General features: G+C 33.7%; 1 protein-coding gene across 3 annotated transcripts; it reads right to left on the bottom strand.

The window, feature by feature from the left end:
* Nucleotides 1-952: 952 nt before the first annotated feature.
* Nucleotides 953-24,298, bottom strand: LOC124358923 (retinol-binding protein pinta-like). 3 transcript variants are annotated; one of them, XM_046811185.1, is made up of 7 exons: nt 24,177-24,298; nt 14,356-14,544; nt 13,061-13,220; nt 11,950-12,208; nt 10,239-10,349; nt 7,598-7,703; nt 953-1,822 (listed from the first exon to the last, which is right to left on the bottom strand). In XM_046811185.1, exons 2-7 carry the CDS (start codon nt 14,504-14,506, stop codon nt 1,743-1,745), a joined length of 867 nt encoding a protein of 288 aa, XP_046667141.1. In that variant the 5' UTR covers nt 14,507-14,544; nt 24,177-24,298; the 3' UTR covers nt 953-1,742. The 3 variants fall into 3 exon arrangements, with proteins under 3 accessions (XP_046667141.1, XP_046667140.1, XP_046667139.1); XM_046811184.1 differs by lacking the exon at nt 24,177-24,298 and adding an exon at nt 17,379-17,504; XM_046811183.1 differs by lacking the exon at nt 24,177-24,298 and adding an exon at nt 17,329-17,461.
* Nucleotides 24,299-25,387: the final 1,089 nt, after the last annotated feature.

Genomic DNA, 25,387 nt, shown 5'->3' with positions numbered 1-25,387 from the left:
CCGTCAACTTTTGCCTTTCAGCTGGGTCAGGGAGCATTTCTGTATATGCAGCGTATTAGTCAGACACAACTAGTGGGGGCACTCACAATGATGTCTGTGCGCACATGTGCAGTAGGCTGTCTCCTACAGAAAACATTTTTCAGCTCAATCAGCTGTTCTTGTTCTAACTCGGATGATTTCAAACTATGATGTTCTCCGTAGACTAGTGGATACAGTCACGGCTGGGTTCAAATCCCGGGGAGGTCCAATCATGATAGGAATAACAGCCACAGTGAACAAAAAAAAGCAAGCCAGCATAGCCAAGAGATGAGGCTTAAAAGAGAATAAAAAAAAAAAAAAAACTAGTTGACCAGGCTAAAGTTAGCTAGTGAACTAGTTGTAACTCACACCGGTGAGGTAATAAGTTGTACCACTATTTGTCCACGGTTAATAGCGACCTAGAGTGTGCATGATTGACATGTTGGACACCCTTAGCTGACACCGTACGGCTAGAGATAGTGGATTGCACAGCATCGCACCTTTTTTCTTATACCACGAGTGCACCCATCAGAATTATCTGACTGAATCCCCAGTGTAGAAGTTCCATGCTTTTGTGCATATGATGTGATGTATACAATCATTGAACACTAAAATTAGGATAATATATTTTAGGGCATGTTTCAAATTGGAATGGGTTAGCGAGAAATCTATATGGAATAGCGGTTCTCTAGTAAAATTAACTAGGTCAAACTATACTGTGTAAATCTTGGTGTTATATGATTTAGAAACATCCCTTGAAATTAAAGTAACCAAATTTGATATAGTTACCGACTTTCATTCAGAATTTGAAGTAGCTAATTCCATGTGCTATTTGTTGTGTGGGAGTGAGTACAAACAAATACTGACTTCAGCGAACCCTTAGGAGAAACTTCACTTCAGTTCAGCCAATAGTCTAAATGATTTCAAAACAAAACTTTCTTAAAACAATTTATTACAACAATATATAAATAATATAATATACAATTAATTAAAAAATGTTTACAGTACTAAAATCCATTAAATATAGTACTAACACACTAACATCGCTATAATCACTTCTGAAGGAAACAGGATTTCTTCATACATTTGCCATCACTCAGTAATACTAGAAATCAATAACAAGAAATTTGGTGTTACTGATTTCTTACATCACTAAACAATGGGAAATGTCTAAAAAATCATATTTCTTTCACAATCCTTCCATTTGATAAAATAACAAACTTTAAACAAAGAATAATCATTATATTACATAATATTCAAACCTTAGTGTTAAGACTAATAAGGCACTTCAGACTTGTGATAGTACAATAAAGCTATAATAGCATATTGCAATATTTCAATAAATCACTTTGATAAAAACACATCAAATGTACAATTCAATAAAAATATAATTAATAATGCAGTCATAAAATTTACGAAAACAAACATTATTGTTGAATTATATGCTAAAAAATCTTTTACATAAACAATTTTTAGTTTAACTGTCAGCTTTTTATAATTTTGGCAGATACTACTATTTAATGCTATTTTGAACTAACTAGGATTCAAAAACAAAAATATAAAAATTGTCCAATAAACATACAACGGACAATGTTATACAGGTTATAGTAGACTTCCTGTCACTGGAGACCAGACGAGGATGTGATGTTGAGATCAATGGTTCACCAGGACAATTGAGGTCACAGTTATTGTGAACCTTGAGAACTGAAATTTCATCCACCTGATCAGCTGACTGCCTCTGCTTTATACTTCTCGTCTTCAGCAAACCATTCCTTCCCCTCGGTTACCTTCGCTTTCCAGTGATCTGTTGGAAGATAACACCGTGAAGTCTCCCATAACATTACAAACCAAATTTAACATGGCATCAACATAATTGATTGTGATAGTCTATAATGGAATGGTATCTAAAAAAGACTTTTAAATATATTAATTAAATTTTACGTCTCAAAGGGACCGTATTAATTGGCTGAACTGTCCCACACATTGTAACCAAAGAGAAATCTGGATTGATTGAGGTTAAATAGCACATTGTGCCTGACGATTCAATCTTTGGACTTAACCGTTTTCATGGCCATAAAATACAACATGCGATCAACCAAGCATCAGGTGTGACCTTTGTATTTTTGATGGACGTGTAATCGTTTGGTAAAAATAAGGATGAAGTTCATGCTCCACCCAACCTTGAAAGAGTACGAACCACAAAACACCTTGGGGTAGTGATCGATGACCGGTTGACTTGGAACTGCCACATAGACGGCTTATGCAAAAAACTCAGCTCAGCACTCTTTGTGCTAAAGAGGATAAAATCAATTGGTACACCTACTGCAACAAGAACCGCATACCATGCTCTGTTTGAGACCCACATTCGTTATGGTATAGTACTGTGGGGTGGATCATCTGCAGGGAATCTCCAGCGAGTGTTGGTTTTACAGAAGCGTGCAATACGAATCATGGCTGATCTAGACTTTCGAGATAGCTGCAAAGAGGCTTTCAAGACCTTGGGAATTCCTACAGTGATAACTCTGTACATTACTGAAGTGATTCTACACGCCTACACACAACGTCCCGAGAGGAATGGTGACATCCATGATTACAACACAAGGCGGGCCAATGACTTCAGTCTTCCCTTACATCACTCAGCTCTTTTTGCCAAGAAGCCGTCTTATGCTGGAGCGAAGCTTTATAATATGCTTCCGAAGAACTTCAAAACCAGCACTCCGCAGGTTCTGAAGAAAAGACTTATTAAGTGGCTTGTTGGAAGGTCAATATATAGTGTTGAAGAGTTCAAGAATATAACCAATGTAAATATGTAAATTATATGTGTATTTTGTAATTGTTATTTTGGTAAAACTTTTATCATGTTTTAAAGAAATAGCTACCTAAACTGTGTCAGTTAAACATGTTAATTGTTAATGTAGTTAGCAACTTTTATCTACAATTAATTGACTATATGTCTTATCATATTTGACGCCATTTCTGTTCTTAATGAATACGAAAATAAAGCAATTGTCTATTGTCTATTGGGACATTTGTAATTGTTCATAAATCCCATATTATATTGTGTGTTGCCCAGATGTAAGGACACGACCTATCCTATCCTGGATAGATATTACTTGCTAAATATGAACCTTTATGGAGTAAAGTGAATTTTCGACTAACCTGGTGCGTGACACTGTCTGTCACTGAATCATAAAAGAGCTAATGCTAACCAGCAAGACATAGCACTGCCTAATACACATACCTTGTGAAATACAAGTGGTCTTTATTAAACATATGGAAATCTCCGTACGCTTAAACATTTTAGGAGAGTTTTCCAGCTGAAAACAGTGTAGATATCAGGTGGATTGTAAGGGAAAAAGCTTCTTTAATGAAGCTCTGACATTACTCCTTTTTTAACTCAATGAAATAAAAAATCTCAACACTTTTCCATACTTCATTGTAAACAAATGAAACTATATTAAAAAATAATAAAGTTTACAAGAAGCTCACAAAAAGAGTTTGGATGCGTATGAATCATATCTTTAAAGCGAGTCATTTGCCATTACTCGACAACAACAAGTATTTGATAATTTCACACTATCGTTCGGACAGACAAACAGAGAAAAATTCAATGTAATTTTCCAGCCTCACGAGTGATAGGCTTTGCTGAAGCTCAGCCAATAAAACTATGTTGTAGATTTTCCTATGAAAATGGTAAAATATCTGTTTTTTTTTAACATGAGTGTTTTGATAGGATAGTAAGAGCAGACTTACCTTTACTGGATTGGAAGGATATTCCTCTTTGGCATAGAGACATTAAAAGAATACACAGATATGAGATATTTCATGGCCACTGGATACTTTGCCAACCACAGAGGGATTCCTTTTTAGAGTATCCAGTGTTGCCAAATCAGAAAACAGAGGTTGCACTTTCACTAAGTATATTTTATACATAACAAGGAAATTATCTTACTTTTGGGGTAGGTGACCTGTGGATTTGGTTATCTAGTGGACTGGTAGGCTAATTGGAACTCCCATTTCCTCAGTTGGAATTAATTGGTTTGATTGGGCAGGGTTTTTATTTATTGTTGTTGTCAGATAGTAGGCACCCCATATACCATTTTTGTGAATGCTGTTATGTCTCCAAGAAGAAGAAGAAGAAACTAAACTTCAAATACGGTAAATGTAAGTCTGCTCTTCCTACCCTTTCAAAACACTCATTTTAAAACCTGGCTTTTTGCCTTCTTTAATAATAAAAATATCTAATTTGTTTTTTACACATGTCGGGTCACATGAAGCCAAATCTACTACAGTAATCCTTGTAAAAATGTATGCAATTTGTGACAGATTAAATTTGATGAACAACATATTGAGTATGGTCAATTTTGAAATTCTGGACAGAACAAGAGTTATTAACATTCTAAAAAATATAAATTTATAAAAAATGTATACCTTTTTTGAATTTTTATACATTACTTTTGGTAATTGCCTCTTTCACATTTGTTTCAAATGATATAAAACTGAGCTTCCAAAAAACTTACAAGTAATGTAACCTATTCTTTAATACAAAGCAATATGATTTGTATGGATGACCTAATAATACTGAAGGATAAGAGAATTTGTAAAAACATACACAAATGAAAATAGAACTATAATATTATAATATGGTGAGATAGGCAAGTTTTGGAAAGCGTTGTTTGGGAACCATGTTATGAATGTAGTACGCAACAGCAAGTGCGAACATACATACCAATAACATAGAGGACGTGAGGAACGAGCGGAGCCCTGAGTAGGGGAAGAGGCGGTAATGGTGGGATAGCTCGCCAGTGGAGGGGAAGTGTAAAATAGCGGCCCAGTGATGTACTACTCTAGGAGGAAACGTTAGCCCAGTAGGAGCGTTGTATTAATAGGCTAGGGGGTTTTCTTCGAAATCATAATTCGATAACGGCTTGACAGATATTAACGTTTGAGGTGTCAAATTAAAGGCACCTTTACGTAGATTTGCTAATACTTCTCAGAACTTTAACAACAGTACGGGTATCACTTTAATACAGTAAAGGTCACAGTGACGCTATCCTTCGACATTGGATCAAACTAAATTCAATTTTTATATCGATGTCTACTAACTACAATTTAACAGCTGTTTACTAAATGTTTGGTTTTTAGTATTTAACTACACATTTCACTTTTGTTCGATTTTGAGCAACAGGTTAGCTAGTAGTATAAATATATTATATTGTCTGTCTGACTGTATGTGATTAGTTTATGTCATGAAAAGTTAATGTACATTATTTTTATATCATAAAAATATGAGAGACTTGCTGTAGTTTTATCTATTTATTATTATCAATACTTACTATTAATGGCCCTTGTTCTGCTTCCCTTTTCATAAAAGTGTACATGTTAAAAATTATTTCTCTAGTTTGGCTGTGTAAAATTTTACCACCGACCTTGCTTTTTCTGTTGTTACCCATCTCGACACTATTCACAAATGTATAACAAAAATATTTACTAAGTATATAAAAATTGTAAAATACACACTGTTATAACGGTACGTAACACGTTTTACTAAACTTACGGTACTTAAATACTATGAAATTGGCACTTCACGTATATATCACGAGAAATAATGTTTTTAGTAAGGCGCGTATGGCACGGTGTTTACTGCGAAAGAGATAGCAGCGAACTAAGCGTCTGCCGTCCCCACCACTGCAAATCCGGTTCTAACTGCTTTCTCTGCTCAAGGTCAGGGACCGCCTCGTTCCTCACGGCCTATAACAGCAAGTTCCCCCTCTATTTCTACTGAGCTTCAGCGACATGGCGTCCACATAAAAATAGACTTTGCTCTTACTGTTACAGCCCTCATCGAACACTACCAGTTTGAGGGTTAAAAGAAATTCCAAGTGTAAAGTGTTAACAACAATAATATATTGAAAAAATAACGTGTGAACTTGCTAAAATAAAGAATTCAAGTTGCACCGTTATATTTTTGTTCCACGCAAATTACAATTTTAATTCATCCATTACATTAATGAACTATGTACTTAAATATTCCAACTTTAAATAACTTGAACTTACCTTACTTACTTGTATTAATGGTCCTCTAATTTGACAACAGAAGCAGTACACTAAACAATTTGTCCAGGCATGGAAGAGAAATGACAAGCCTGACAAATCAACAGATCTCTTAAAAGTGAAGTGAGTACTTAGATCCAACAAGTCACTTCAAAAGAGAAATGAGCATAACCGCCAACAGATGTCTTAAAAGTGAAGTGAAACATAGCGCCAACAAGTCACTTGAGAAGAGAAATGTGTAACTGCCAAAGGATGGCTTCGAATTAATTTTGGAATTACCTAAATAAGTATCTTAAAGTAGCATGATTTTTACTAGTATCAAGTCGGTAAATAGAGTCAGATGGTTATTGAAGCTTTAAATTTATATATCATTATCTTTTGATAACCATAATCAATTGAGAGGATCGTTAAAATAAGTTAGAATTATTTTTAATTAACCCTTTCATTCCCAACATCTGTATACATGGACATCAAATATATCTGCATAAAATCCTGGTGTATATATTTCTTATGTATATATGGATGTTCACAAAAGATATTTTATGCAATATATAAAACACAATTAAATTATCACATATATTATACCAAAATTATCATGAAGAATTGTGTTTTCTAATATAATTATGTTCTTTACTATGATATTACTGTATATTACTGGCAGAATATTTAATATATATGTATATGTAGTATATATATGTATATGTAGTATATATATATATATATATACATAGATATAATTAATAAGGCGTAGTAGCTAGCTTTGTTTCTTTTTATGCTGGTCAGCTATGAGCAATCACTCACTGGGCATTTTGATGCTTTAGTTTTTTTGTTTTTGGTATGTTTATAATTTTTCTGAAAGTGGATTTTCCTTTCTTACACATTTACTTGTAAGTAGTTTTGAGCCCTTTTTATTTTTTCTATACAAGTGTTTTGTGATTTTTTTTAAATACAGCGACATGAAAAAAGTTAGGTATTTTATTATTTTTTGTAATAGACTGATAAAATATTCATGAAGTTGTTTACTATTAAATGTACTTTTATGCACAATCATCGGGTTAGTGATATCTATATTTGTTTCTACACCTTTCAAGAAGTCAAATAAGAAAATAAAAAAAAGAATTTAAGGTAAATAATTTCTATTATTATAAATTATGTATTGCATGTATACATAATTTTTATATTTATTGTAGTAGAGTACATTTCATGCCATATAAAAAATATTCAACTTGTTTGAAAAATTTAAAGGCAAAAGAATATTTTAACAGAACTCTCCCAAAATTCCAGATTAATGATGGCATTTTTGGCAGACCCATTATAAAAATACTGGGATTTTTACCAGACACTTTTGAAAAAATGTCTGGGATTGAAAGGGTTAAATTTAATTAATTTAAAGTTTTTTTTACTGTACTAAGTAATTTTAAAATAATATTTTGCTCAAAAACAAAATATAACATTGCTAAAAGATCCAAATAAATCCACTAGTTATTTTAAATTGTCTGCAATATATGAGATAACACATAGATACCTATGAGATCTTGCAGTTTCCCATCAGTACCTCCGTACTCTTCAGGTAGTATGCTAGGAGGCACCAACTCATGCAGAGACTGCAGGTTAAACCCATGTACATGGACCTAAACATGTAATAAAAAACATCTTCCTTCAGGAAACAAAGTAAAGAATAACACCAGCTCTTTCACTTGCCTGTGTAAAACTCAAAATCTCTTTCATTCCTTTAAAATCACAACTCATAAATACAAATTATAAACGATATAATATAAAACATAACTTTATAATTATATTTAAAATATCAAGTTTTAACTTGAATAGTGCATTTAAAACAAAAAAAAAAAAAACATGAAAATCCTGGTATTAGTTAAACAAAGTTTTGGACGCCATGCTTAAATAATAGCAAGAAAACACGGCCAAAAATAATTTGTATATACACAAAACTCATATTAGGTTACAAAGTGTTATAAAGTAATTACATTTAATTTTAATCAGAACATATTTGAGCAAAACTGAGACAACTATTATAGTTAAATAGTTAAAGTACACCAATATTACATGACTAACTGGTGGCGTATCCAGGGTAACCAGAGGTGTATCCAAGGTTTGAGTCTGGAGGAGCCTAAATGCATCAACCCCTTTTTAATTCTTTTTAACATTTAGTATTAATTACAGACAAAGGATGTTTGCTAAAGTGGATAAAATACTGAGAAGTGGATAAGAAGATTAATTGATTACCAATAAACTGTAATGAACTAAACAAAACAGTTTCTTCTGCTATTACGGCCTCTTCATGTACATAATAAAGTGCATAAGGCTATGTCCCTATCTACTACTCTGAAATGGATAACATGAACCGTCAAACATATTTACTTTTACTAATGCCCTGATGTTTTATGAGTGGTGATCATCTCTGGTAATTACCTTGAATCAAGTTCTAGCTGTTATGAAAATATAAATAAGGTTAATATATGCAAGAGTAGGTCAACCAAGTAGGTAATATCTTATATATATAAAAATCTTGAGTCACGATGTATGTTGCCAATAAACTCCAAAACGACTGAACCAATTTCAATCAAATTTCACATGTATCCGTAATTTAGTCTAACTTAGAAGATAGGATAGTTATTATCTGAATTATTCGCTTATGTCGTGAATATAAACGAATAAAATGAAGAAAAGTTTTCAAAGCGCCTGCACATTATAACCTGCAATTACGAGATAGATACGTATATTAAACAGTGAAACACTATTTGAAGGCGCTAAGTTATGATGTATAATTGTCTAAACTAAATTTTTGGTTGAACTTAAAGGTTGAGTGGTAGACCACTTTGTAATAAAATACATTATGCATGTACAATACATTTTTGACATATTTTCTTGATCGTGACATCAAGGTAAAATCTACATCGGGGTTGGAAATATAATTTACTTCAACCAGAAATGCTCATACGCGGGCAAAACTTACGAAAAGCGTGCGAAGCCGCGGGAAACAGCTAGTATATATATATATATATTTTAGATTATTTAGATATTATAGATTTAATTTAAAGTATTGTTGATGAGGCCATTTCAAACTTAACACAAATTAGAAAGAATGTGTTAGACCGGGAGAATGTGTGTGTTGACCGGGAGTGCCGATGGCCGAGCGGTCTGTCGTTGGACTTAGGGTCTGAGTTAGAGATAGCGCTGGTTCAAATCCTGTCTGTGACCGTTGCACTTTTTATCAGTACCATCGACCTTGTACTGTATCGACTCTCCCCCTTATTCTGTTTGATAAGATCCTCGCACAGGCCAGTGGCCCATGAGGACGGACAGAATAAGGCTTAAAAGGGGATCGGTCTCTACTTAAAAAAAAAATAAAATAAAAAAAAAAGATCGAACTTAATTTGTAACTTGTTTTTAGTACATATGCAATTTAGATGAATGAAAAAATCAAATATACAATCAAACTATTCAAAGCTTACAGGTATGAATTACATGTAGGAGTTTATATGAATCGAGTGTGTTATTCAAGATTGGCATTTAGGAGAACCAACTGACACACAGTCATTTACTGATCACCTGAAGATGAATTGCCAGCTTGTAAACGGACAAATACTCATAATTGTTTTTTAACACAGTGATGCATAAAAGGAAAAGAACTGGTTCTAAGAAACTACCCTGATGAATACAAGCATACCTAGGAAGCACAACAGACATACGCACATTGACTTTTGTTAATTCGCTGCTTTCAAACAGTGAGTATTACTAGACGAGTTATTATTCAATGTGCAGTAATTAGTATAATGGTAGTAAATATTAGAACTATTTGATAAAAATAAAATTTTACTAATAACTAACACTTAGAAAATTTAAAGGTTCTTGACAAAAGTTTCTTATATTTAAATTTAAAATCTATATTCTACACAGAACGTTATTACATAATATTAAAAAATGTAAACTTAGTACATCTATACGTATTTTAGTTTTTACTGTAAAAGAGATTTTACCGACGCTCAACATCTAAAAGCCTTGTTGTAATTTTGAACCAAGCGGGTTTTCTCTCTAGATTTTATAGAGGAGAAAACACAACATACATTGATAACAATTAAATGCATACTTGCACTTACAGATGACACGATGATAAATACAATAAGTGATAATGAAAATAGTCATACCCTATTCTTCATCTTCTCTCGCATGAAGGCTCTGAATATATTTAAAACCACATTCACATACGATGGTGTGTTGATGAAATCCAGACTTTTAGTTCGAACTGGATAACAGTCCTGAAAATGCAATACACATGTGTACCAAATTCACTTCTAAAATTGCAGTAACAGAATACTTTGGCAAAAAATGTTCATACACATGTATATTAATTAATGTGTGATATGAAAATGTAGTTTCATTTCATTAATTTTCAATGAAAAATGCCTTATCAATACAGGATTATCATAAATAAATAAAACTAAATGTAAAAAGACACATTTGTAAACAAACAGTACCAATTTAAAATTTTTCCTAATATGAATTCTTTATTGAGTTGAAGTAGTGAATTTAAGAACTATGATATTGAAATAAAAATCATTGAAAGGGATAACAAATTTATACCAACATATAGGTAATTTTTTAGGTTTAAACTAATCTTATCTGGAAAAGTAACTTTTCGAATTCAGTCATATTGAAATATCAATTATGACGAAAACAAGTCAAGCAAACAATGGCCTCATGTGACAATACCATAAAGATAACATGAGAACCAACAAATTACAGAACAATGGTGTACAGAAATAAGGCACTTATAACTGTCAGCTGAGTAAACAATAATGACACGAATTTGTACTTTTGATAATGACATAAGTGGTCTTTTAGAAATAAACTATTGATCACAAAATGGAATAACACTATTACAATGCAGTTTTAATTTGGAATTACTTGACAAAACTAGCTTCTGTATTTCCAAATTAATTTTTACTTTTGATATACCCATGCTATTATATACAGTACAAATCTAATGCTGTCTCTCTACCAATTGTACTGAAATTTTATATGGACATTCTTACGGTCCCTGGTTAATATCTAGGCCTATTCCTATTTCGAAAACCAATTCCAGGCTATGAAAACTCCCCACTGGTCTTGAAAACTCCCTTTTGGCTTAATCAGCAGATAGTAAATGTAATATTATAATTATGTCTATTGTCTAACTTACTGTATAACTTAAAATTGTAGGTCCTGTTTTAGGTGGTTTAATATTCTTGTTTTGGCTCAAGTTGTAATAGTTAGACTTAGTAAATGCATACTGGAGTTAAGGAATAGTTTTCAAGGTAGTTATTGACTCTTTACATCCAGTGGAGGATGGTTTACAAGGAGTTCGACAAAACATTTTAATGTAAATGTAGCTCAAGGTACATTATTTTAAAGGGGTTGTTTACCAGAGATGAATGATAAAGGGAAAAAACCTGGTATCACTTATTGCAATAGAAAGTTCTCATTTTTAGTTTTACCATTGGACTTTACTTGATGTACATCTTATACTACACTTTAAAATTATGTATATCTTGAGCTATGCTACCGTTAAAATGTTTTGCTCAACTCCTTGTAAACCATCCTCCATTGGAAGTGAAGAATCAATAACTACCTTAAAAACTATTTCTTAAGTCCAGTACTCATTTACTAAGTTTAACTTTCACAACTTGAGCCAAGACAAGAATATTAAACCACCTAGAACAGGACCTACAATGTAAAGTTATACAGTAAGTTAGACAATAAAGTTATGACATTGGCCGGACAGGCTTATAAGATTAATTTCTGTGTCATATTTCAATGCTATATATTTAGTATAGTTTTAATAAAAAGTAACGTATTCATTTTATAATCCAATCACACCTGCCAAGCATGCACTGCCTTCTTGATCATTCCGGGTGTGAGGATGCGCGCATGTCCCAATGAGATGCCTGTCAGGTCGAACACTGCTGTGACACCGTACACTGACACTGACTCATCCTGCTCTATGGCTAGATCCAGGGTCATCTTGCCCACCTTGAAGACATCGTTCTGAAGGTGACGGCTCGGGTCATGAGCTGCTACACGAATCAGAACAACCAGACGACCTGAAGGATCTTTCTTCAAAAGTGGCAGAAAGACGCTGAAAATGATTTATTTAAAATACAACAAACTTTAGTCTGTTAAATGTTTAGCTTTTATAGAAATTCACACTTAGGCAGGTGAACTGGCAACCTAACGTATCACGATATTGTGATTGGGTCACGTTATAGTGAATTTTTCTATAGAATTTTGGCTAGTCTAAAGACTGTCACACAGATGTACACATAACTTGTCATATATATTGTTTGAAATACATTTAAAAAAATCAAAACAAATATAAAAACGTTAATTTTAGGTAAAATTGGAGAAGGAGGGTTCAAACAATAAGCTCAAAATGTGCAGAAGCTTATCTAAATGGATACCATGTATATATTTAAAACTGCACTTTAATTATAATTTAAAGTACTGATATTTACTGTACTTTTAGACATTACAACATATACAGGTGGTCAACAGCTATGATAAACTACCCCAACATTGGTGGGAACTATGTTGAAAAATTGTTTCATATGAAATCAGTATTAGTTATTTTTTAATGGTACTTAGATCTACTTTTTGAACTATATAGATTGAAATTAAATCTGGAATAACAAAATAATTAACAAACAGTTAAATTTCCAACAAATTTCAAGAGCAATAACTTTTAGAAGTTATTTATTTTTTAAACATTATTTGTATATGACACCATTCTAATCTCAAAGATTATGAATAAAGCATATTGTCTATTGTCTATTAAACAGAAAATAGGCTATGCATGTTTACATTTTCTAAATGATTGATAGATTAGTGTTAACTAGATGTATAAAGTTGTTTAGGGTAAATTTTTTAGGGAATATTTACACATTCATTAAAATACTTGTAGCACTAGGATTTCTCATAGAAATAAATTCACCCAAGAGACAACAGTTCCTGTAGAGGAGGCAGAGTTGGATCTCTATCCACAAACCATTCCGGCGCATTTCCACGCAGTTCATAGAAAGCTGTTATCTTCTTCTTGGTTTTCTCATGGTCGAATTTGCACCCTCTCAGAAATCTAACTATCGTAACAGCATCTGCCATTCAAGACTATGATTAGAAATGTCAGAAATACACAAACTATTGTAAATTGATATTACGTACCTTATATTTATCTATATTATTTATAACAACTGGTAATATTCTTTGCTGACATGATTCTCTTACTTAAGAAATAATTTAATGATTTATTAGCTTACAATATAAGTTGGAAATAATATATAATGAAGCTTTCAAATTGTAGATATTTTTATTAACCCCATTGTTATTATTGTATGAATAAAGTGCAATATTTATTTCTCCATTAAAGATTGAGGTTACGTTAATTAGACATAAATTGATTCTTAGGTTTATACAGCTTGGTGTCATGACTATGATTCTAGTTCAAACTGCGATTACAATCTTGATATTTCAGCCTCATCGTGGAGAACCATCTTCAGTCAGCAATTGTAAGACCAACTCTTTTGACAAAATCTTGATGGTGATAAACAGAAATACATTATAATGCATATGATTAACATCTAGATTAACCTCATCGGAATTTACATTATATATAATGTAGTATAAACTTATTGTGGTCCACATAATATTTTCGAAATATTCCAGAATATGTATATATATATATATATATATATATATATATATATATATTGGATTTTGTTTTGTAAAAATGTAAATTTTAGATTCGATTATTCGTAAAAAGTTTGTAAAAATGTGATTTTAGTTGTGAATTAAAAAAATGTTTCTGGGGAAGTGATGCTGAAACTCACTCCCCCAACTTCATAATACCGTACCAGAAACCAAGTAGTGATCCCTCCCCAAACTTTACTCTTGAGGTAATCAAAGTGTTAAATAATTGTAACTCGCTACCTCATCATGCACTAAAGTGGTTTTGAAAGTCATTGTGTGACTTAACTTATAGGATATGATAATTTACCATTGGGATATGGTGTAATATTATACTCTCACCATGTCCTTAATTTTCAACATATCTTCTTGTAGGCATCACTTTACTTTAACTAATTCAATTTATCCTCCAAACTCAATGGGATGTTTTGCATAATTTTCTTCTTAATATAATTTTAGAAAATTATATATGTTTTACACAAAAGACATCTTAGCACACGGGTATAACTTTAAATAATTATATTTCCAATAAACAAAGTACTGTACCTGTTTTAGCATGCAAATGAGGCTGCGAAGACAACCACTCCCTAATTTGCAAGACATCATTATCTCTGTTGGATGAATTTTCATTTAAAACTTCAGCAGCATACTTCAAGGTATCTTCGTCCAGATTTGTTTCATACTGGTTATTTTCCATTGTGATTTCTTGAAATTTGTGTGATTGCTGGAAGTACGCTAAAAAAGTAAATAACAAGCATTAAGATATAAATAAACACCCTTGGATTGAACGCATCTGAAAAAAAGAATTAGCGTAGTTTAAATATATAACTAACTTGTATTCTATATTTAATATGAAATTAAGGAGTGAGTGTATTGGATAAATTTGAATACCTACATTAAGGAAATAATTGTGAACTGCCAAAATACTTAATAGATCCAGACAAAACTTGCTATAGAGAGAATGGGTAGGGTACGATTTTTTAGCGGACCGATATAAAAGTTGTTTGAAATTAAAATATACAGTGATCAAACAAATTATTATAACCAAAATTAGAAAACTGAAGACGACCATAGTTACAATTGTTTATCGGTTTTTCGGTACGAGTCCAAAATGTTGAAAACGTCGTATAGTTTTCTAAAATTGACTGCTATTTTTAGTAATCAGATACTTATGTATTATCGGGTAGGGTACGATAAGCGGACCCGGTTTTTTATATAAGAATTCACATCGCATTTCAAATCCTAGACTGTACATCGATATAAAAGTACCTATAGTCCTCAATAACAATTATATGTTTAAAATTAAAATATGAATTTAATATTTACAGTGATCAAACAAATTATTATAACCAAAATTAGAAAACTGAAGATGACTATATTTACTCCTCTCACAGTTACAATTGTTTATTTCCAACAAATTTCACATAATGGGTTTTTCACTACGAGTCCAAAATGTTGAAGCCACGAAAAAGCAACGTCGTATAGTTTTCTAAAATTGACTGCCATTTTTAGTAATCAGAATTACTTATGTAAAGTTGAAATATTATCCGGGTATTATTTTAGAGTACGTTTATAAGCGGACCCGGTTATTTAATTATATCAAAGAATTAATCAGTATCGATTGATTAATATTCGATGGTTATGATCCTAAGTAATATCGTTTACATCGATATAAAAAACCAGTACCTTATCGTACCCTCAAGAAATATTACTATGGGATTATAAACACTAGTATGAAAACACAAAAATATGAATTTATAGAAACTTACATGATAGATCAAACAACTCTTCAATTACCAAAATTACAAACTTACAAGCATTTCCAGGTATTGTGATCGCTGTTATCTTATCTTTCTCGAGAATCCTGATTACGGCACATCACGTGATTTGCACGGTACATAATTGCCTTTCCATTACAATTCCAATTTATATTTCTGATTAGCCCCTCTAGAATTTGATATTTTACTGATAGGTACTATCTCGAGGGATGTTTTTCTTTCGTCGACATCAGCGCGGGGCAGCACCGAAGGTGCTGTCAATGCCGCGCTGATGGCCGGAGGCACTCGCATTTTGGGTGGCGGAATGTGATCAAGAATAAAAACAAGTTTTTAGTGTTTTTTTAATAAAGAGTTTAGTTTGGTAAATGATTGTTTTTGTTGAATTTTTGTGTTTGGAGAAATGTAGAGGTAAAACACGGAAGTACAACAATACCAGCTGAACGGGCGGCGAGACTGCAATCACGTTATCTACTAGACGCTCGATTTGATCTGTCTGAGGATGGTTTGCGATAAGACAATTCCTGTTTTATATTGACGAAATATCGTTTACCAATTTAATCAGTAGAAACGAAATGTAAAAACGATTCATGGTCCGCTTATCGTACCCTAATCCCAAGAGACCATATTTGTAGTACACAGATTAGATGAGTTCGTAACCAGTCAAAATTCCAAAATGTTTCAAGATGGTAGCCAGGTGGCCATTTGCATTTGTGCAAATAACTCATATCTATCTCAAAATATACACCTAAGTTGACACATTTTTATAAATTATTATGTAATTGTAAACAACTTTTATTCTTGAACTTTTTTTCAATATCTCTTAATGTTTCAACGTGGCCACCTTTAAAATTATGGAAACTGAATGGTTATATCTCTGTTATTATGTAGCATAGAGCAAAACAAAAATAATATTTTAGAATTCTCAACTTATTTACAGAAATATTGGTTCTTAGGTGTTTTTTTAATATCTTGTCATGACTACGTTTCTAGTTCAAACTGCGATTACAATTCAAATCTTGAAATATTTCAGCCTCATCGTGGAGAACAATCTTCAGTCAGCAATTGTAAGAACAACTCTTTTGACAAAATCTTGATGGTGATAAACAGAAATACATAGATAGCTGCCATACTGTTTTAAGTAAAGTACATATAGGGGTTCTTTATGAGCTGGGGAGTCAAGTATACCCATTATTTAGAATAAAATATGGCTATTAATGGTTTTTTTTTTACTGTTACATAAATCTGATTATTAGCTCAACAAAATCAAAAAGTCCTTAATTAACTTGTGAACAGAACGAGTTTGACAAGATTTTAATTTTGAATCTTTTGATGTTATACATTTATTTTAAGGCATTTACATATTTTTCAAATTAATTGTGTCAAACCAAACAAATATTTATTATAACAAACTACGTAAATACATCTTAAGATTTAAATACACGTAACAAACGGAGATTGTAAAAAATACTTGGCGTTAATCTACATTCAACAAAACATCACTTCACTGGCTTCACCAATCTATTGGTCAAGATAATTGGGTTGATTAATTAATTTGCCTTTTGTTTTAATTAATCTAATTGGCTTAAATAGGCTGATAATACTATTGACATAACCTCAAACACGAGCTGGACAGATTTAAAATTAAAGTTAGTATTTTCAATCAAAAAGAATAATTTAACGCGTATAGAAAATGTTTTATCTTGTCCACAAGGCTAAAACATACTTATATTTTTCAACTTACAATAATGTCAAAAACATTAAAACAACTTGTATAAATATAAACAAACTAACATCTGACTTCTATCCCTGGCGTCTGCTTGTGCTTAATACTATACTATCAGTCCAGTGTCAAACTCAGACTCACTGTCTCAGACTGTCAGACTACCAGAAAGAAAAAACAGCACAGCACAGCTGAGCTGAACGAATAATGGATGTAAAGAATAACACATCTATCTACATCATACTCGTCAGCTGATTGATCCACCTTGCACCACTAGTAGAGAACTAAGAAACATACGTATACACATGTAATATTGGTGTTATTTTATTAATTAAATAGCAGTTTCCCGCGGCTCCATTCGCAATTAATTCTCGAAATCTGGGTGAAGTGTTCTTATTGAAAGCATTCATGATGGAACACTATACATTTGCCATACTGAAGTAGAATATAACAGGTACATATTATTTCAGTATACATGGAATAAAATGTTGACAGGTTCTATTTTAGGTCTTTTTGTATGAAAAAAATTATAATTTATCTACATATTTTTTATATTCTTGATTGAACTGTTCAGATTTAGCTTCAGTGTCTCTTGAAGAATGTTCTTTATTTCATTGTGATGCGGCTTCATGTTAATTATCTGCATCTTGTTCTTCCGACCAATTGGACAAGTCTGTCACCATTAGACTTTTACCACCTCTGGGATTTGTGTTTTAGTGATGCAGTAGGTTATCTTCCATTGGGATTACGAATTCGTGCGTATTGTGGATTTGTGCCTACTAATTCAACTTAATCAACTAGGTGGTTCGTATTTGCTGCGTCTTACATTTTGTTTAGATATTACTGAACCAGGTTGTCATTAATTGATCGGCGTTGATGTATGAACATTCTCTCGTGTAGAGTGCAGTTCTTTCCTGTGCATAGTAAAGAGAATGTCGAATGTAGACTCTAGAAGTACAGACTCCCTAGTATCGTTGGTTCAGTTCTTTTGATTTTAGTGATAGTGTAACGGTCTTCGATATAATTCCATTAAACCACTCAATTTGTCCATTTCCATCAGGATTTTATGGACTGATTAAACTTTTAGCAATCCCATTTTGATGGATATATCCTTATTTCATGTCTTGGTACGGTGTAATAAAGTCGTAAGGAGGACTAATTATTATTATGGAAAACATTTTGAGATAAAATTGAGGGCATTAAAGATCTCATGGTTCTCAAGACACAGGGAATGTGTTTCTTTTATTTAAAAAATTTCTAGATATACAGATCCATTTCGCTCGGGAAGATTAAGTGTCTTTCAGTTGAGATTATATGTAACCTACAGGGGTAAAATCTTTGGTGAGTACGCATTTTCCTGTTTCCATTTTGGCTAACTGCTTTGTACCTGTTACATCAGGAGCAATAGGGTAACTTGAAGTGGAAAATCAGCAAGATAGCTGAAAGCCAACCACATTGTCACTTTCAGTAGAACAAGGTGGGCAATAAACACTTGCAGATGATATAAAACCCATCTATCTTCAGATAGGAAAAGATGTTCTGGCTTTGAGACACATTCTGACCCCTAATTATTGTTAATAGTAGTCTTTGTTACCAAACTTGAAAAGGCTAAGTCTACGGATTCGAGGTCATTACATCTAATCACTTTATTGTCATCTTTTCCTGAGAACTCGGGGAGGAAGCTCTTATGGTAATTATCATGCCTACTAATCAGGTAAATCCACTAGGATAAGGCATTTGGAAAGCATTAGACACTAGACTAAACAAAAATGTAATGCCCCTTTGCAATTACAGGTGAAGTATCTCGGGGTAATTTTGAATCAGATAAATCACTGGGACCAACAACTCAACAAAGTGATAAGTGGGCTTTGCATACTTGTAGGCGTATTGCAGAAATTACATTGCATGTCTCTCCATCACGGGTGATGTTAACAGCTGTCCTGGGCGGTTTGTGCTATCTCCAGCCAATAGAACTTTACATTCAGGCGGTGGCCAGAGAATGCAGAAGCTCTGATGTACTATAGGATTTCGTGATCATATCAGAATTACTTCAAAGATAAGTGACAATATTATTTTTTACATGTCATCGAGCTACATGAGAACTAGGTAAACTTTCACCATTTGAAATGTGCTTTCTGTCAAGAGAGGATTGGATCAATGGACGGAGAACTCCTACATTACTATGACCTCGTATGGTATAATGACAAATCGAAGTTTAAGAGGGTAACTGGTGCATGGATTCAGGAGGGGCGCCATACTCCCATTTATTTATGAGTACCCTTATGTGTTCCAGCCAGAAGTCACAGCCAGCCATCATGGAGTGTGCCTTTGAGAACCTGAAACTTGGTGTCAAGGATAAAAGAAATCGTCATCTTCACACATAACCAGCTGGTTATGGTTACAATTATTGAGGTTTGGTTTATAATAAGACCAAATGACAGAAACTGAGATAGCTAGTTAGAAATTAGGATTAAATAGGGAAACTACTGTGGTACTTGTAGGTCATTGTACTAAAAACTGTTAATGTAGGCTCCTATGTTAAAGTTACTAAAGCGTTGACTGCAGCGCCGCGCCACCACTGATACATTTAATAAAATTGGAGGTATGATGTAAACAAACAATATTGATTTTCATCACGAAAATGTATGACCATTAATGTTTATATTATATTTTATGAAACGTTTGATATGTTAAACGGCCTTTCAATGTTTCATAGGTATGGCAGAAATCCAAAATGGTTAAAAAAGGGACAGACAATCAAGTTTATAAGTAAATAGGAAATCCACCACTTTGAAAAGTATATGAGGTCTTTACACTTAATAGAACTCGCTCGTATGAAGATTATGTAACCGAAAGTTTCTGTAATGAAACTAGTTATGTACGGTGCTTTATATACTACACTAAATCTTTTGTTTTGTAGTTATAATTCATTAAAGTATAACAATAATGGTCCATTTTATGAATTGCATTAGAATTTTTGGTATTTTTTCAAATTGTTGTAATATTGTAATAAATATAACAAGTGTACTATCTTGTACTACTCAACGGGAACTGGGTGAATGAAACTACTTTTAGTATATAATAACGGCCGTGGGAATAACACACTGGACCGGAGTATCGAGGTTACGGTTCATGACTGAGGTATTTAGAGGTGGAGGTAGGACAAGGAGGGGGGAGCGTCATCCCTTGGCCAATAGGATTTATTCATACGATATCCATTGCCAACATATTACATACACTGTAAGAATAGATATAGTCCTGCACTATATAATATACCACAGATATCACATCCCTTCCTTCTTAATTAGACACACAATTTTGTTTACTAAAACATTGTACATAAATTGAACATAAATTCTTAAGCACATAACCTGTAATACCATTTTTTTTAAATACAAAATGAGAAGAATATTGTTATATCAACTATTGGAATAATTATATTAATAAAATATTGGAATAAAACACATTATAAATTCATTATCTGTAATACACTTCTAAACTACTCTTACAAATCTAGCCTTGTAATTGGCTTTCGCTCTCGTCGAGGATACCTGCGAACAGGAGTGGAATGAGCAAGTGGTGAACGCTGAGTAATAGGACTGGTGTAGGTAGTGTGAGTATGAGAAGCGTGGGGTGACATAGCTGTGGCTGGGGCGGACAGAAATAGAATGCCGCGTCGCATCAGCTAGTGCGGTTACTGACTACTGGATTGTCGTCTGCACAGTCAGAGCGCGCTGTCTGCTGGCTCTCAGCTGTTATTACACTCAGCTGTTTGATCTGTCACTGGAGCCAGTGTCGACTGCTATCAGCTGGTCAACATGACGCTTGTAAACAATACCAGACGCTAACCTCACTAAATACATTGTTGCACACAGTTGTTTTACTACACATCCTTCTACCCATCGCTCTTGAGATCTACTGTTAATCTCTTACTAACACAGTTTGGTTAATTGGTAAAATACGTGTTTTACTACCTCTAGCATAGAACTTTTGTTTACCTTGTTTTTCTTCAACAACCTTAGATAAATTAGGTCTTAAAATGTCTAATCGGGTTCTAAGTGGTCTAACCAAACATTAACATTGCTGGTGATTCATTTGTAGTCATATGAATTGAATTTCTATAGTCAAATAATATCCTACTTAAAGCTACTTGAATATTTACATTTTCTCTGAAAGCACATTTCAGTTTAGACTTGGCATAATCCACTGAGTTTTTCTGCTTGGCCGTTACTTCTAGGGTAAAAAACGGGGCACTAGTTGTATGTTTGATACCATTGTGTTTGAGGAAATTGTTTAAACTCAATTGAAACTGTACGGTGGACCGTTGTCACTATGCAAAGTGACTGGTATTACGAACCTTGAAAACAACTCACGAAAATGACTAATAGTCTGACTAGCGGAAGTTGAACTTGTCTCAAAAACTTCCAACCATTTTGTGTACGCATCTATAACAATTAAATACAATTTATTCTTTATAATAGAAATGATCTGCGTGTATTCTCTCGAATGGTTTACTAGGATAGTGCCAATGGTGTAACTCACTTTTGCTTGGATTCGGTCTTTCAAGAAGACAGGATGAACAACTGTTAGCAAGATTTTCAATATCTTTATCCAGATTTGGATACCACAGATAAGCTCTAGCTACTGCTTTCATTTTTTGTTATACCGAGATGAGAAGCATGGAGCTCGTTTTAAAACATTAATTACGTAAAACTATTTGGAATTATTACTTTGTAACCCCACATCAAGATACTCTGCTCAACAGCTATTTCCTCTCTCCTTACAATAGAACGGGTACAATTCTATATTGTCTTTAGGAATATGGCTTGGCCATCCATACATAGCATAGCCTAAACACTTTTCTTAGTATTGGGTCTTTCTGGGTTTCAAGTTTTACTTGTTCACATGATACTGGCAAAGAACTCTCTTTTACAAAATGTAAATAGGTCCCTAACCCTAGCAATTCAGAACTGTCTTCTGATTTTGACACTTTCAATGGTAATCTACTCAGAGCATCTGCGCTGTTGTCATCTGATTTAACATATTTTATGTCAAAGTCATAACCACTGAGGTACAAAGAGTAACGTTGAAGTCTACTTGCTGCGAACACTGGCAAACCCTTTTTAGGTCCAAAAATACTGACTAATGGTTTATGATCACTTCTTAACGTAAAGTGTCGTCCATACAAATACTGGTGAAAACGTTTGACACCAAAGACGCATGACAATGCCTCTTTGTCAATCTGAGAGTAGTTTCGTTCTGCTTGATTTAACGTACGTGAAGCATAGCTTACCGGTCTTTCCTGTCCAATTGCTATCTACAATACTTAATACAGCACCTATACCGTATGCACTAGCATCGGTCGTTAGTATTATGGAGCTTGCGGATCATAGTGTGCTAACACTGGAGCTGTACACAATAGCTCTTTGATTTGCTTAAAGGATTTTACACGTTCTTTATCAAAGGAAAATTCTACATCTTTTCTTAACAGATTGTACAATGGTCGTAGAACTGTTGATATATTTGGTACAAACTTGCCATAGTAGTTGACTAATCCTACAAAGGATTTTACTTATGTTACATTCTTAGGTTCTGGAGCCTCTACAATAGCTTTTATTTTGGCTTCCGAGGTGTGTAGTCCGGTTTTGTCAATTGTAAATCTGAGGAACTCTATTTTAGAAGCAAATAATTTACACTTGTCTTGTTTTACTGTAAAACCGACCCTTCGAAGTCGTTCACAAACTTCTCTTAGTCTACTAAAATGAGTCTCATCATTTGGACCGGAAATGGTGATATCGTCCAAAAAAACACTTCACACCTTGTAAAGTTTGCTCTATTACTTTTTCAAAAATTCCTACTGCACTAGCTATTCCATAAGGAAGTCCTTTTATAGGCAAACAACCCCTTGTGAGTTGAAATTGTACATAATTTCTGTGAAAAACTCATCTAGTCTCAATTGCATATATGCTTGACTCAAATCGATTTTGCTGAACAATTCACCCTTTTGCATTTCTGCGAAAAGATCCTCTACTATAGGTATTGTATAACGATCTATCTCTAGCTGAGAATTTAAATAACGAAAGTTCGCCACAAATTCTAATGCTGCCATCTTTCTTTGGTACTGGAACTATAGGAGATCCATACTCTGAACTACTTACAGGCATCAAAACATCAGCGTTTACTAGACGCTCTAAACTCTTGCTCTACCTTAGCTTTTAATGTGAAAGGCAATGGTCTAGGACTAGTATATTTGGGTTTACTATTTTTCCTTCAGCACCAGTCTGATAGGATCACGATTACACTGACCTAACTCTTTAGAGAACACTTCTGGATACTTTGAAACTAACTTCTTTACTAAGTTATTATATTTTTAGCTATAAATAACTCTTCTTTATTCTTGAAAGAAATTACAACCCCTAACTCCTTGATCCAATCTCTTCCCATGAGTGGATGTTGCACCATTTTTAATTAAAAATAAACTCAGGACTTTATTTTGACTTTCATACTTAACATTTAATTCTAACCTACCTATTGGAAGTATGGGTACATTAGTGTAAGAACTAAGCTTTACATCAGTAGGTAACAAGTTAAGGAACTTTAGATTCTCGTGATAAAAGGATTCACTGATTACGCTTACAGAAGCACCTGTATCAATTTCAAAAGATACTACTTTATTTTCAACAGTTACTTTAGTTTTTAAGGGATCAACCCTACTAGAGACTTTGGCTAATTCAAACAAATTACCAATACACTCTACTACATCTGTTTCATCGTCATTATTGTCTAGTACACTTTCGACAAAATTATGTTTACCCTTATTGAAATTTACCCTTATTGCTGTAATGAGAATAATTGTTTGCCTGACTTACCCCTAGCCTGAGATCGGCATACCTTCTTTAAATGATTTGTTTTGCCGCATTTATGGCAAACACAACCGTAATATTTACACTGCTTACTGAAGTGACCTACGGCGCCACAACAGTTACACTTCACTCCACTAGTGCTGCTGGACTGATGTGCGTGTGTGGTACTCGGCGTGGCGTGGTGACCCAAAGCGTTGGTGTGGTGGCGCGAAGCGTTGTTTCTCCCGCTCGGCGCTGACTCACGTCCGTTGTAGTGACGCCTAGCCGATGACGTTGCTAGCCGATGGACGCTGCGAACGGAGACGGCTGGCGTGTCATGGCTGCCTGACGCCAACGTTGCCGCGCTTTTCTCTGCCATCTCAATCTGCGATGTCAGTTGAACAGCCTTGTCGAAGGTCAAATTAGCTTCTGACAAAAAGTCTTTGTTTAGTATATTCTGAACGGATTCCACAAATAAGACGATCTCTCAAATAGTCATTTAGACTAGCACCGAACTCACAGTATTTAGATAAGTTTTTTAATTGAGCAATGTACTGAGCTATACTTTCACCGTCATGTTGGTTACGTAAACTGAACTTATATCTTTCAACATACAAAAGATGGAAGTCGGATATAAATGGTCCTTAATTAGCTTCACTAAATCATCGTACGATTTTTGTAGAAGGCTTATCGGGTATACACAAATCCCGTAATAGCTTGAACGTTTTTACTCCTACCACTGTCAGCAAGGTACACACTTTCTTAGAATGATCGATATCATTACAACTTAAAAATAGTTCAAACCTCTCTATGTTACGAGTCCCACGTTTCTTCATTGGAGTCGAACTCACCCACGCTACCAATAATTCCCGTCATTTTTCTTGGTGCAATGTCACTGAATAACGAAACTAATATCGAATTCGTACATTCACTTCCTTCCTCCTAGGCTGAAACACTCACTTTGTTTACTGACGCCATTGAGATGCATGCGGGTCGCTAACCCGACCGACGCTTACATGGTGCAGATCGCAATTGTAACAATAACTGCCGAACTGACCACTAAACACTCCGATTGTCTCGTCGCCACTTTGTACTATCTTGTACTACTCAACGGGAACTGGGTGAATGAAACTACTTTTAGTATATAATAACGGCCGTGGGAATAACACACTGGACCGGAGTATCGAGGTTACGGTTCATGACTGAGGTATTTAGAGGTACGAGCTCCTCACGTCTGA

Source organism: Homalodisca vitripennis, chromosome 4 (genome assembly GCF_021130785.1).
Source record: "Homalodisca vitripennis isolate AUS2020 chromosome 4, UT_GWSS_2.1, whole genome shotgun sequence".
NCBI lineage: Eukaryota > Metazoa > Arthropoda > Insecta > Hemiptera > Cicadellidae > Homalodisca > Homalodisca vitripennis.
The sequence above is the reverse complement of the archived record's forward strand: the minus strand, read 5'-3'. Positions and strand labels throughout refer to the sequence as shown.

Bases quoted from the DNA above. Each gene is read 5' to 3' on its own strand.
- LOC124358923 (XM_046811185.1), bottom strand. From the start codon at position 14,506: ATGGAAAATAACCAGTATGAAACAAATCTGGACGAAGATACCTTGAAG. The intron at 12,209-13,060 runs GTGAATTTATTT...AATCATTTTCAG, and splicing joins CAGGAACTGTTGTCTCTTGG to CGTCTTTCTGCCACTTTTGA. The intron at 1,823-7,597 runs GTATCTATGTGT...ATCTTCCAACAG, and splicing joins GAAACTGCAAGATCTCATAG to ATCACTGGAAAGCGAAGGTA.